The sequence below is a fragment of the Lycorma delicatula genome, chromosome 1, assembly GCF_047948215.1.
Source record: "Lycorma delicatula isolate Av1 chromosome 1, ASM4794821v1, whole genome shotgun sequence".
Lineage (NCBI taxonomy): Eukaryota > Metazoa > Arthropoda > Insecta > Hemiptera > Fulgoridae > Lycorma > Lycorma delicatula.
In genome coordinates this window covers 52,003,335-52,018,457 of record NC_134455.1, presented here as the reverse complement: position 1 = coordinate 52,018,457, position 15,123 = coordinate 52,003,335, and the positions used below count along the sequence as shown (strand labels likewise).

The 15,123-nt window shown below is 33.0% G+C and overlaps 2 protein-coding genes across 6 annotated transcripts in view; one reads left to right on the top strand and one right to left on the bottom strand.

The window, feature by feature from the left end:
• LOC142318222 (octopamine receptor beta-2R-like) overlaps positions 1 to 15,123 on the top strand; it is a 785,889-nt gene that overhangs the window by 724,753 nt on the left and 46,013 nt on the right. The gene's annotated exons all lie outside the window — the stretch shown is intronic.
• LOC142317504 (uncharacterized) lies at positions 6,125 to 6,460 on the bottom strand. The gene has a single exon (XM_075354065.1). The coding sequence runs from the start codon at positions 6,458 to 6,460 to the stop codon at positions 6,125 to 6,127; it is 336 nt and encodes a 111-aa protein (XP_075210180.1).

Here is a 15,123-nt window from a genome sequence, read left to right as displayed (position 1 = left end):
AAGGGAAAGGATTTCATTTAAGGCTACTATTTTAACGGAAATAAAAGTTTATTAAAAAAATTGAACGCTGTCCTTCAAAACTGAATGTCGAATTTTTACTAATTCATGAACATTTTTTTCATTAAATAATAAGTAAAAATTTGTCTTGCTATTTATCACTAACTCATTACGTATTTCCTTAAAAATCATTCATCATACGCTAATATTATTGAGACTACAATTTAATCGCTTAACCTCACCAATTACATATAGTCATAATATTGAGACTTAAAAAGAAATAATTGCACTTATATTTTGACCAGTATTAGATTAGTTTAAGCAAATCCTACCGCTCTTAGATCATCGTTACAAATAGTTTGGAAAGGGTCTCCAAAACTTGCGGAGGATATCATTATTAAACTCCTATTTTAGAACTTATACCGAAACTAACTCTCCTGCATCTGTCCTGTATATCAATATGGTCTTAATTATAAAAATTTGTCAATCAAACGGTCTAAATTTCATAAATATAATTTTCTAATCCGTGTATTTTTTTCTGATTTTTAGCATCATTTAAATACGTAACTATACTTCCTTGTACTAAATCTACTACCTTGCATTTACTTCATTCTTTAAAGGTTTTAATATTATATATTGTTAAAGCTTCTATGGAGATTCTAAAAGTTTTTTAACACGCTTTTGTTTTTCAAATTCTTCTGTTGAAATAACGGTATTTCTATATACATAATTAATTTCTAAATATTTATGTGAATAGCATAGTTTTCTGAAAAAAAATTCACGTATAAATAAATTATTACATTTCTCCATGAACTCTTTCACGATTCAAAGGCAATAAAAAATGTATATTTCCAAAAAAAAAAAGTACTACTTTCTGCCTACAAGTACAATAGATTAAAATTCACCTTAATTTTTCCGTTATTAATGAATAATGTACGTTATAACCTTTTAATGTAGCCTCTGTTGTGAATTTGCATTTAAAATATCACTGATCAAATTTTATAATCAAAAATATTCATGCGAGTAAAAATCTTATTCAAATCTATTTCAATAACTTGAACTACTTATTTATAACTTACTAAACTTTTCATCAAATGCATAGAAGCAATTTAACAAAACAGATAGAATGAATTTAATAAAACTCAAAACTGAATAGCAGTATCCAGTAATTGAATTTGGAAATAAACTGTAAATTCAACAGCGTTGCTGATACCAAAATGTTTAGACGAATTTAGAAGGAAAATTTTAAACAGATAAGAGTTGAATAGGCAATAATAAACCGGCAATTGTTTTTGAGTTCTTTTAAAAATCAAGTAAAATAACAGAAAATGGAAACGTAGACAGAATACATTTTAGCAAGTGAATCTTTTCCTTAATAGAAATTGAATGCTTTACGTACTCAATTAACGTGAAAGAATACGTTGCCATTATACATTTTATTTGTTAAGTTTATTTAAAAAAGGATCTATATTTATTGAAATAGCCAACTTTGGATTGAAATTAATCGGTTGTAATAAATATTTTTACTTTCAAGAGACACTACCACTTTTTGTATTCACCAGATTGATCCCCCGTCTGTTCTGAACTTTTACAATAATTTTCCGTCTTCCAACAGGTTAAATTCTACGCTGTCTGTGTTGCTTTATAATTAACACATTCCTGATTATGGTGAACTTTTTCTTTCAAATCATTTTACTTTTTAATACAATATCTTTTCACTCAGCTCTACCTTTTAATTTCCCTTAAATTTTAACACATTGTCATTCAGTATTAGAGTTTCTAGATTTGCGGAAATAAGCGAATATATAATATCACAATAGCAATAATTACAAAACTTAACTAAACTTTGTTGTAGACTTTCTACACGTCTTTTTTAAAATTTGTACGTAACTCTTCCAGATTTAGTAAAACGGATTTTGGCATTTTTTACTTCAATTTAGAATAGTTTTATTCTTATTAAATCAACTTCGTTTATCGTAACTGATTACTGCTACGCAATTTTGCAATTACTTTATGTCTGATTACTGTCATGTATCTTCTTAGTCTTGTAAAGCTTTTTTTCTACGTGTAATCACCGAATTCATTTTTTAAAAACCCTTCTGATAATATTTTAATTGAGAGGGATTTAGAGTAAAATGTCTGAATCCACTATTCGTCAATAAATTCAAAAATGAAGTTAAAATACACAAGTAAAATAAAGTAATAAAATCTAGATTTTATACTGCAAACAAAATTAATAAGCGGATCGGGAAAATTAAAATAAAAACCGAAGCAGAAATATAAATTACTGGATTCAACCATTCATTAAAGTTAATCAGTGTGTACGGTAATAAATTATAATTAGATCATCCAACTGGTTAACCACAAATATAAACTCTATAATAAGTAAACAGAGCGTTCACTGTTGACTCTAATCATTAAATATAATCAACAATGGATTCAATGTTGATATTAACCGGCTTCATTTAATGAGTTGATTACGTATTTATGTAACCTGTATATAAGAGTTATATTAAAGGCTATCTTTATACCTAATTCAAGATATTTTACTGGTTTATTATAAACAAAAGAGCTGTGCTAAACAATTGTTGAAAAAATTCGATTGAGATTAGCTCAAAAATCATTTACAAGAAAAACATAATAAATTTAAACTAGATGTCGATTTCATTCCCAATACTATCGTCATAAATACTCATTACAGTATTATTAGACAGTAATATTAGATAGATATTAATCAATAGTATAAAAAAAATAATTAAAAACTAATATAAATAAATGGAAAAAATCATTGACATTATTAAGAACCAAATATATCAAGTTAATTACAATGATAGTAATTTTATTTTATTTTTTTAAATAATAGAAAACTATTGAAAAGAAACTGTATTGTTACTGACAGTCTCAGACAAAAGCGGGAAGATAGTTTAAAAGTAGATTAAAGCACTCGAACTCAACTGCTCCACCATTACCTATCGTAGGCCACCACCATTCAATAGGCGACTGAGAAAAAATGTAACTTATTTCGAAAAAGACCTAGATAGCATGAATCTCAGTCAAATATGGACTTTATTAAAATTTAAGGAAAGAAATATATGTAAACGGTTTTGCGATAAAAAACTAAACTAAAAAACGTTTTATTAAATTTTACATTTTAAAACGTTTTTAGACGTTGCCACCTACTTATCAACAGTTAAGTTTTCCAGCTATCTAATTCCTGTTCATAATGGACATTTTTCAAACCTAGTTTCTAAATTAATTTTGTAATATTTTTTCAGGAATTTGTGCTAAAGCCGAAATTCTCTGGTGTTCTATAATTGTGAAGAGCAAAATATTTTTTATTCCGGTTACAATATAACTTTTAGTTTTCTTCACTTATCCTATATAATTTCAATATTTTTTCTTAAATATCAACTTATGTACTCCCGCTTCTTCAATGGTTTTTTTTTTGTACGTCACATAAGCTTAAAGTTTGTGCGTGGGATATGGTTAATTGGACTTTGTAGCGTAGGTAAAATGCCATGCCTGACCGGGATTCAAACACGGGACCTCCGGATGAAAGATCGAAACGCTAACACTTCACCATGGAGATCGGAAATTTATATTTAACGTTTCTGGAGACGAGTGCGGTCTTCTAGGAGCAGCAATAGTATGTTTTTAAGATGATATTTACCTCTTTGCTATATGAAACGCAACGTAAATTTTTTCCATGTTTTTCACATCCTTCTTCTCTGTCAATTTTAAGTAAGGCTGTACCTAAATTTTATTGTTACTAAATTTTGAATTTGTTACAAATAAATAAATAAACTCATGATTATTAAACGTATTAACCGCAGTAGAATTAAAATAGTTATAACAAAAAAGAGCGCACCTTTTTAAAGATATAATGAAAGACAGAAAAGTTATATTGTTATAATTTGTGATATTCCTTGCAAATGAAAATACTGTACTTATTTTGCAGCTTTCTCTTTTGTATTGTACCTATAATAACATTTTTCTATCCTTATTTCTCTCGCTTCCCTACCAAGATTTGTAGTGTTCAGACGCTTTTTGAATTCCTTACTTTTATATTTTTAATTTTAATTTTCTTTTTCCTTCAGAAGTGTAATTTTCCAACAATCAATTAACTTGTTGCATTTCTTTCTTTCAGCTTCACTCTCGGTAGATAAATGATAATTTTTTTACACATGTTCTACCATTAAGTGGGATTTTCTGCCTATTTCGTGTTATTTTTCCAAACTTAATATTTTTTTCACAGTCTTCTTCTGTATTTGATTTGTAGTCAGAATTAAAATCATTATCAGACTTGCAATACTTTAAGACATTTTTATCTTCCACTTTTTCTCCAAAAACTAAGAAGTTTTTGGAGATTACTAACCATTAGTCGATTTCAAACATTTTTCTGAAATCACACACAGTGATCGCATTCATAGCAAACCGTACAGTTGTCCTGAACTCAACCTCCGCTGGTTTTCGGCAGTATTTTATCTCCGGACCTAGGACTTGGCCTGAAGTACTAGTTCTTAACCCGTTCTTTTCTTTGGTCAAGCGTAACAATTTTCATTGTCCGCACCTTCTAATGCATTCTATAAATCCTTTTCTAGAAAAACATCCTTCATTTCGTCTAGATTTTTCTTTCTTCATTTTCTACCTTTATTCTTTCTGAATCTTTCCTACCGTTACACTGCAACTCGTTAAAACTGGTTGTTCCGAAAAGCCTCCTGATAAGTCGCCAGGTGGTCCAGATGAACTACGATATTCTTCGTTCTCGGATTGTGCTGAATTCTGTGGACTAAGTCGTTGATTCAGTTCAATAAGGTGTTATTTCCTTCCCAATTGGTCTGAAGTTTCGAATATCTTCCGACTATCTAGTCGGAAGACGTCCAAGGAAGATTCCTTGGACGGTAGAGCTACATTCGATCTCCTTGCAATCCATTAAACTTTGCTTATAGGTTGTATCTTGTTTTCATATTTTCATTCATTTTCAAATGCTGTCAGTCATAATGATGGACTTCTGTTAGGTGACTCACCAATTCTGATGTGTATTGTATTTATGGCGGTGAGCCAAAGAGGAAATTACATAATAATCTCAGCTCTCTTCTGATGGTCATCTTGGCTGGTGTAATGCCGGTGGTTTCATGCACAGCTACTCTGTAAACAATTAGAAAGAGAGGTAGTTTCTTGTTCCAGTCACGTTGATTAACCGTGATGACCTTTCGTAAGTGTTCCTGTATAGTTTTCATGTAGGGTTTACCATGCCATCTGACTGTGGATGAAGCTATGTAATTCTCGTTTTTTGTACACCAAAACGCTTGAGAATCTCTTGCAAAAGTCGAGATTCTAAGTTCTCCCTCAGTCACTGTGTATTTCTCTCGGTACCCCAAAACGGCAGAAGAATCCATTCACGAGAGCGTCTACTACTGATAATATTTCTAGGTTTAGTAAATCCTAGACTTCCGGCCACTTAGTGAAGTAATCCATAGTAACTAGCAAATACTAATCTTCACTGTCAGTGACCGGAAAATACCCAGCAATTTCGATGGCAACAGGCTCAATGCTGCTTCCACGTTGTATTGATTCATGTGGCCTCGGCTTCGCAGTCTGGGTCCTCAACTATCCCCACACGTGTCACACAGCTTGTACAAATTCTCAACGTCGTCTCGTAAATAAAGCCAGTAATAGCGTTTTCGCAACTGTTCCAACGTCTTATTGACGCCCAGGTGACCTCCAGATTTTCTGCCATGAACTTCTTTCAAAATTTCCTTCACTTTACTATTTAGGAAAAGAAGTTGTAGGATGCACTGTTTTCATCCGCGGACAGACTATTCGGATAGAGGATGCCGTCCTTCATTATTAGAGAATGCCATTGTACTCATAACGTTTTTACACCGGGCTTTGATCGTGATATTCTCCCATTTTCATCGTTCTTCAGCCTTTTTATCAGTTAATACTGAGCCGATATTTGCATCTGCTAATTGTGTTTCTCTCATTTCCTTTTTTGTTAGCCTGTTGCTGCTAAAGTTGTCATACGTCATAGATCTGCAACTTCGGCTCGTTTTTCTACCTTGCAGTAATGACTACAGTTAACGTGGCCTTCGAGATTTTTAAAATTGAGCATCCACGTGATCGCCTAATGATCAATGTAAAGTGTGAAATGTCTTCCATATATATTACATACATACTTATGGAAGCGATCTAGTACTTTTACAACATCAAGTAATTCTTGACGTGTAGAGCAGTTCTTTATCTCCGGTTTTGATAAAGTTTTCCTGAAATAGCCTATTACTCTTTCTTCTCCATCTTGATTGCAACCGATTCCAACGTTGCTTGTATCTGGATCAACGATTAATCTATCATCCGACTGAGGACTGGAGCTGAACATAAATTTTTCTTCAAGATTTAATGATTCAACTTTATCTTGGCCCCACCTGAATTTGTTTTCTTCTTTTAGTCTGGTCAATGGCATAGCGCTATCGAAGAAACCTTCTACAAAACGACGATAGTACGAGCATAGACTAAGAAAACGTCTTACTTTGTGTTTGTTCTTCGGCAGCTGTCAATCTCGCGAACAGCCTTGAACTGTTCTGGATCTGTAGGATTCCTTTCGATAAGACGATGGGGCTCAAGTATTGAAATTGTTCACAAAAGAGATTAGATTTCTTCGGATTTAGCAACAGATTTGCATCTCGCAGCCTGTCGAATACTTTTCGTAAGTTTTGAAGATATTCGTCTACAGAGCGACTGACAACAATCACATCCAGCTAGTATAGACAAGATTCACATGTTAAACTATGCTAGACTGATTCCATTAGTTCTTCAAATGTTGCTGGTGCATTGCCCAAAATACATCACGGTGAATTACCACAGACTTCGTCCAATAGAAAATGCACCTTTATTCTTATTTGGTGTGTGCACAGCAACATCCAAGTATCCACTCTTCAAATCTGGTGTACAAGAACACTTTGCATCTTGAAGCGTGTCTAGAGTGTCATCGATTCGTAGTAGAAGAAAGCAGACCTTCTTCATAATGTCGTCCAGTTTCTGTAATCCGCGCAGAAACGCATTTCGCTATTCTTTTTGTTGACTGGAACAACGGGAGATAAGCAAGGACTACCTGAATATTCAATGACTCCTTTATTTTTCATATCCTTCATCATCTTGTCAACTTGAATTTGTTTTGCTAGAGGCAAACGACGAGGTGTAGACGGATTGGCTGGGCGTCTGGTCGTCTTTTAGATCCTCTAAACCTCATAACACATCACAGTCATCGGTGGATCTCTGTGTTTGGCTTTATTTTTACAGAGTCTTCTTCTGTTGCAAAGAAATCTTGGTATTCAAAGACAAACTGTCGTAGTCGCCTCTGGTTTTAAATCTCTAATGCATCCAATCTCTAAGGCATCCAATATTATCTTTGTTAGTGCTCATCCATGTGTCCCTTCTTCTTCAGCACTTCCTCTTCCGACTTCTTAGGATTTACCCAGAATACAGGTTCAAACTTTTTCAGAGTAGTTCCCCTTAACACAGTCTGTTCAGTTGTTCCGAGATTTACCATCCGGGTGGGAATCTCGGTTGTATTTAAAATTAATGAACGGCCAATTTGAACTTCATTTCTGTATACCGTACTGCCAGGTTCTATAATTTCTATTGCCGCCCTGATAGGATTTGACAGTTCAGCCATCACTACCTTCTCGCTCGGTGCCGATATCGTTTCGCATTTAATAGTAACACCCTTGCTGAACAAGTTCCGCTTCCTAACGACGTCCACAGCCGCATCATAAGCTCGCAAGATGTCTAGACTAAGGTTAAAGTCGTTCTTAATCTCATTGATGAATATCCAAATATGAAGACAGCAGTGACTAAGTGTAACTCTAAGAAGTCTAAACTGATCTGTCTGTAGAGTATCTCCCGACGCAGTACTGACGATATAAGGGCGATCTAGATTTTTCTTTTCACAGACGGTGACAATTTCTGGCCTAACCACAAATATAGATGTTGCAGAGTCTAAGAACGTCGTCAGTTGACTTTGCTGTTCCGAGAAGAAGGTGCCTCTTGATCTCGGTATCCCGTAGCCCGTAAATGAACTAGTCTGCTGCCTCCTCTACCATGTATGCCACTGGCAGCCCAACTAAAGTTCGTTGCGCTAGCTGCCCTATAACTGTAGCGAACTCCTGCAGCGTCTCGTTGGACTTCTGGACTTATCCCCGTAGCACACACCTGTAAATAGCCGCCAGGTTGTGCTGTCCATAGCGACCCTCTAGTGCTGCGACACCATCGTCATAGCCAGCCGTAGACGGTTCATCCGTCCCGAGATCAGGATCGTAGTCTTCTCCTCTGGAGTTGTCCAACCGTTATGACGATGCCGCTTTGAACTGTTGCCTGAAGACAGCTCCCAATGAATTCCGTCAAAATTGGATGGCTTCACCGCCGTAGGACGGTCTATCAAATCCGCCTAATTCTTGATCCTATGAACTGAACACACAATTTCCCGGTCCTACAGGCTGCTTCCGTTAACCGTGCGATGTCCTTATGAATAACTTCTAAGACTTTATTCACATTGGTTTCTATGTCACCACTAACTAATTGCTCAAACTTAGCTAAACTATCCTCTAACTTATTAAAATCTATCTTAAACACGTCTAAATAAGACTTAAGATTTTCTACTTCAACTCTTAAGAGTGCGTAAGAGAACACTTAAGTTCTCTTAATATGATATCCATTTTTTCATTAATTTATACTGACAGTTTCATTCATATTTTCTTTCATTTTATTCAAATTTTCATTTATGTTTTTTTTTTTTTTTAATTCTGTTCATAGTCATTTATTCTAGATACTTCTTTCATAATTTTGAAAGCTTTTCTATCCGAAACAATAATATGATAACTTATATCTCTATAACGCAATTTATTCTAAAAAATAAAAATACTAATATTTTAAACTACTTACTTCCTAATAATTGGAAGTATTGTCGAATTTAAGTAAAAAATGTAAAATATAAAAACGTTATGTTACCTGTATGGTGCAGTATAAAACCTAAAAGCAACAACTGATATATCTTCTTACCTTCTGTAACTTTGGCGTAATGAATGCAAGCTGTAATTTTATTCGGAATTAATGCTGAAAAAAGTAAGTTTTAAAGACCTGAACATTTTAACAGTGGTTTTTTTAAAGAGTGATGGAGTGAGTAATACTTGCTTAAAATCAAGCAACTGTTTGGTTGAAAATACTTGTAAATACGGTCATGTTTGCAGAATAAAAATTCAGTCGTTTATTTGTTCATCAGGCATGTCAATAAGAATGATAACATTACTATTTAATTATTCCTAAAAACAATCTATATTGAAAAAATAATAACTAAATAACTAATTAAAACTAAGAATATAGCTTAAATCAGTTTTTTGTAATAAAAATATATGAAGTTAATTTAATTAAAAACTTATTGAATCTATTAAGAATAACCTGTTTGTTCTAGAATTATTTGCTCATATCATATATATATATACGAGTATATGCTAGTGGATGTATGATACACTTACTATAAATTTCATTGATTTTTTCTAATTACTTGTTTTAGACCCGTAGCATTTATTTATTAAAGTTTTACTATTGACTATATCATAATTATCATTTATGTGTATCATACATACAATGTACTTAAAACCGCATAAGTAACACTCTGTATATTAAAAATACATTCTATTTGTGTTAGAAAGTTCTACCAGGATGATTTTAACAATAGCTAGAGTCTGATTTAGAAAAATAAATGAACGGAAATTTATATCCATTCATTTTAAAAAACATTTCACTAAGCAGAAATAAAAACAGATTTTTTTCTGCGAACGTAATAATGAAGTCTGCTGTGAAAGATACCCAAGATCTGAATTCAAACAGAAGCTTTCATATTGAAATATTTACCTCGCTTATGTTTAATGATGACTCATATGAACGTATCAGTTTAATGTCACTTAACTTCGTGCTAACAAAAAAAAAAATTTGTTACTAACAATAGACAATAACTATTCTCCGACAGAAAAATCTACATTTTTATCTTGTAATAAATAATTTATTTTATTGTTTTGATTGTACGAGGTGAATAAAATAGTTTTGTTTTTTTTAAACGAAATCTTTAATAACAGAAGTTCTTTTCAGAAGATCAAAATTTTTCTTTATCACTTTTTTTTTGTCTTCAGTCATTTGGCTGGTTTGATGCAGCTCTCCAAGATTCCCTATCTAGTGCTAGTCGTTTCATTTCAGTACATGTCCTTCCAACATTAAAGCGACTATTCCAAGATGCCTTAGTATGTGGCCTATAAGTCTGTCTCTTCGTTTAACTATATTTTTCCAAATGCTTCTTTCTTCATCTATTTGCCGCAATACCTCTTCATTTGTCACTTTATCCACCCATCTGATTTTTAACATTCTCCTATAGCACCACATTTCAAAAGCTTCTAATCTTTTCTTCTCAGATACTCCGATTGTCCAAGTTTCACTTCCATATAAAGCGACACTCCAAACATATACATTCAAAAATCTTTTCCTGACATTTAAATTAATTTTTGATGTAAAAAAATTATATTTCTGACTGAAGGCTCGTTTCGCCTGTGTTATTCGGCATTTTATATCGCTCCTGCTTCGTCCATCTTTAGTAATTCTACTTCCCAAATAACAAAATTCTTATACCTCCATAATCTTTTCTCCTCCTATTTTCACATTCAGTCGTCCATCATTGTTATTTCTACTACATTAAATTACTTTTGTTTTGTTCTTGTTTATTTTCATGCGATAGTTCTTGCGTAGGACTTCATCTATGCCGTTCATTGTTTTTTCTAAATCCTTTTTATTCTCGGCTAGAATTACTATATCAGCAAATCGTAGCATCTTCATCTTTTCACCTGGTACTGTTACTCCTAAACTAAATTGTTCTTTAACATCATTAACTGCTAGTTCCATGTAAAGATAAAAAAGTAACGGAAATAGGGAACATCCTTGTCGGACTCCCTTTCTTATTACGGCTTCTTTCTTATGTTCTTCAATTATTACTGTTGCTGTTTGGTTCCTGTACATGTTAGCAATTGTTCTTCTATCTCTGTATTTGAACCCTAATTTTTTTAAAATGCTGAACATTTTATTCCAGTCTACGTTACCGAATGCCTTTTCTAGGTCTATAAACGACAAGTATGTTGGTTTGTTTTTCTTTAATCTTCCTTCTACTATTAATCTGAGACCTAAAATTGCTTCCCTTGTCCCTATACTTTTCCTGAAACCAAATTGGTCTCTCCTAACACTTCTTCTACTCTCCTCTCAATTCTTCTGTATAGAATTCTAGTTAAGATTTTTGATGCATGACTAGTTAAACTAATTTTTCAGTATTCTTCACATTTATCTGCCCCTGCTTTCTTTGGTATCATGACTATAACCCTTTTTTTGAAGTCTGATGGAAATTCCCCTTTTTCATAAATATTACACACCAGTTAGTATAATCTATCAATCGCTTCCTCAGCTGCACTGCGCAGTAATTCTACAGGTATTCCGTCTATTCCAGGAGCCTTTCTGCCATTTAAATCTTTTAATGCTCTCTTAAATTCAGATCTCAGTATTGTTTCTTCCATTTATCCTCCTGAACTTCCTCTTCTTCCTCTGTAACACCATTTTATAATTCATTTCCTCTGTATAACTCTACAATATATTCCACCGATCTATCGACTTTACCTTTCGTATTATATATCGGTGTACCATCTTTTTTAACACATTAGATTTTAATTTATGTACCCAAAAAAGTTTCCTTAACTTTCCTGTATACTCCGTCTATTTTACCAATGTTCATTTCTCTTTCCACTTCTGAACACTTTTCTTTAATCCACTCTTCTTTCGCCAGTTTGCACTTCCTGTTTATAGCATTTCTTAATAGTTCCTTTTACTTTCTTCATCACTAGCATTCTTATATTTTCTACGTTCATCCATCAGCTGCAATATTTCGTCTGAAACCCAAGGTTTTCTACTAGTTCTCTTTATTCCGCCTAAGTTTGCTTCTGCTGATTTAAGAATTTCCTTTTTAACATTCTCCCATTCTTCTTCTTCATTTTCTACCTTATCTTTTTTACTCAGACCTCTTGCGATGTCCTCCTCAAAAATCTTCTTTACCTCCTCTTCCTCAAGCTTCTCTAAATTCCACCGATTCATCTGACACCTTTTCTTCAGGTTTTTAAACCCCAATCTACATTTCATTATCACCAAATTATGGTCGCTATCAATCTGCTCCAGGGTAAGTTTTGCAGTCAACGAGTTGATTTCTACATCTTTGCTTAACCATGATATAATCTATCTGATATCTTGCAGTATCGCCTGGCTTTTTCCAAGTGTATATTCTTCTATTATGATTTTTAAATTGGGTGTTGGCAATTACTAAATTAAACTTCGTGCAAAACTCTATAAGTCGGTCCCCTCTTTCATTCGTTTTGCCCAGCCCGTATTCACCCACTATATTTCCTTCCTTGCCTTTTCCAATGCTTGCATTCCAATCTCCAACTATTATTAAATTTTCATCTCCTTTTATATGTTTAATTGCTTCATCAATCTCTTCGTATACACACTCTACCTCATCATCATCATGGGCGCTTGTAGGCATATAGATGTTAACAATCGTTGTCGGTTTAGGTTTTGATTTTATCCTTATTACAACGATTCTATCACTATGCATTTTGAAGTACTCTACTCTCTTCCCTATCTTCTTGTTCATTATGAACCTTACTCCTGCCTGTCCATTATTTGAAGCGGAGTTAATTATTCTAAAATAACCTGATCAAAAGTCGCCTTCCTCTTCCAACCGAACCTCACTAATTCCTACTACATCCACATTTATCCTATCCATTTCCCTTTTTAAATTTTCTAGCCTACCAACCTTTCTTAAACTTCTAACATTCCACGCTCCGACTCGTAGAATGTTATTTTTTAATTTTCTGGTGACCCCTTCTTTAGTAGTCCCCACCCGGAGATCCGAACGGGGGACTAGTTTACCTCCGGAATATTTTACTAAGGAAGGCGCCTCCATCATTGTTATATGAAAATGCAGAGAGCCACATTTTCTTGGAAAAAAAGCAGCTGTAGTTTTCCATTGCTTTCAGCTGCGCAGTACTCACAGGACTGAGTGATGTTGATATGGCCGTTTAAGTCATTCTGACTCACGCCCCTAACAACTACTGAAAGAGCTGCTGCCCTCTTTCAGGAATCATTCCTTAGTCTGGCTCTCAACAGATAACTCTCCGATATGGTTGCACCTTCGGTCCAGCTACTCTGTATCCCTGAGCACTCAAGCCCCCTCACCAACGGCAAGGTCTCATGATTCATAGAGGAGGTCTTAATCACTAGTAACTGTAAAAATAATTTTCATTATTTATTTAAATTATATAATTTGTTTACACATAATTTATTTTATAATAAATAAATGAATGGTATAACATCGTTCAGTAATGTTAAAAATTGTTAAAGAATAATTACGCATTAGATTAGTTCGTTATTTTATTTGAGGTAATAATTATAATGAAATTATTAAAAATACCATCGATTTTACACATTTAACAACAAACGGAATATATGTTAAAATTACAAATGGGTAAGAACCTTTCCACATTACCTATTTCAAACATTTTCCAAATATTTTAGTCATATTTCCATGTACTCTTCTGATCATCTAAACTATAAACGACCCCTTGCCATCAGTGATAAAGAATTACATAACATTGTTTTTTTTCTGGGAATTTCTCCAATTGCTGAAACGTAGGTACTTGTCCCCGTCAAAATAAACTCGGCAAAAGAAAATATCTCGAGAGAAAAGGAAGGTGAATCTTTAAAAACAAGTAGTCTAAATTATGTAACATAAAGTCTTTTTTAGACTCTATCGTAAAAATAACTTAACAGCATGTGACCAATTGCGGAAAGTTTTCTTCTGATATGACACCTTCATTTAAAAGAAGACATTTTACAGAATAATTGACATTCTATATGATAAATGCACCAACTAAATCTGGATTATAAATATATATGTTTCTACTTCAACCTATGCACAGCTATAAGTAGTTATGTCTAAAAAATCGTATCGTTAGTTTTTTAAATATTTAAACACAAATTTCACGGTAAATATCTTAGTTAAACAATTTAACAGAAGTACAGTATTGAAATCTTTTTAAAGAGAACAAAATCACGAATTCGTTGGTAATGAAATATTCATAGTGGGAATATTTTTCCTTGTCAAGAAATGTTTGCCTAATTTTTTTACCGATTGATCAAAATCAAATCTTCTTATGAATGACTGTATTTGTAACCACAGGCATATTTAACGTGTTATCTTTCAGGTTAAAGTAATAAGATTCGTATCATCTGCGTGTGTCTTTAAGACCAATTAATAAATTATGACATCTAAATAAATTAATACTGGTCTATGATACGGTCCAAATTTCTATCACGATGAATCATAGCGAATTTATATTTATTATTATTAAGATTATTTAAAAAAAAAGGTTTACTATTTTAAACCTATATCTTTATATCTTCTTATATTAAAAAGAAGATTTATACATATACATATATACATATATATAAGGTCATGGAGTGGTAGTTTCCGACAATCATCAGGAAAGTTTCTTAATGGAATCTTGGTCTAGCTTGTAATTGTCCTCAACTGAAATTTTCAAATCGCATTTCTCTAGTAGAATGGTATCGGAAAAAGCATTCAGGTTTAAACCCCGTAGAAATAAGTAACGTACTCCACTTATCCCACAAAAATTTGAATTCTTTTCTTGTCACTCAATTATTTTTTATTCGTTACAATTGTAACATATCAAAGCACACTTAAAAAAAGGTAAAAGAAAAACTTTGTACATACTGACAACAAAGCAAATTTTGTATAATAAGAACAAGAAGATAATCAACATAATTATCTATAGTTCTTATGATAGGAGTGTAAAATCCTACGCAGGAAGGAATAGTAATTTTTCTCCATGTCATCGTGCCAACGAGAATCATGGAATGAAAAATAATATACCGCCTCAAATTCTGAAAAACGACTTGGCCAGTTTGGTGTAAGATAAGGACGCAAACTTTACTAATCCAGCTACTTTAATATAAAATAAATACAAC

Coding starts and splice junctions, on each gene's coding strand:
- LOC142317504 (XM_075354065.1), bottom strand. CDS start 6,460: ATGCCATTGACCAGACTAAAAGAAGAAAACAAATTCAGGTGGGGCCAA.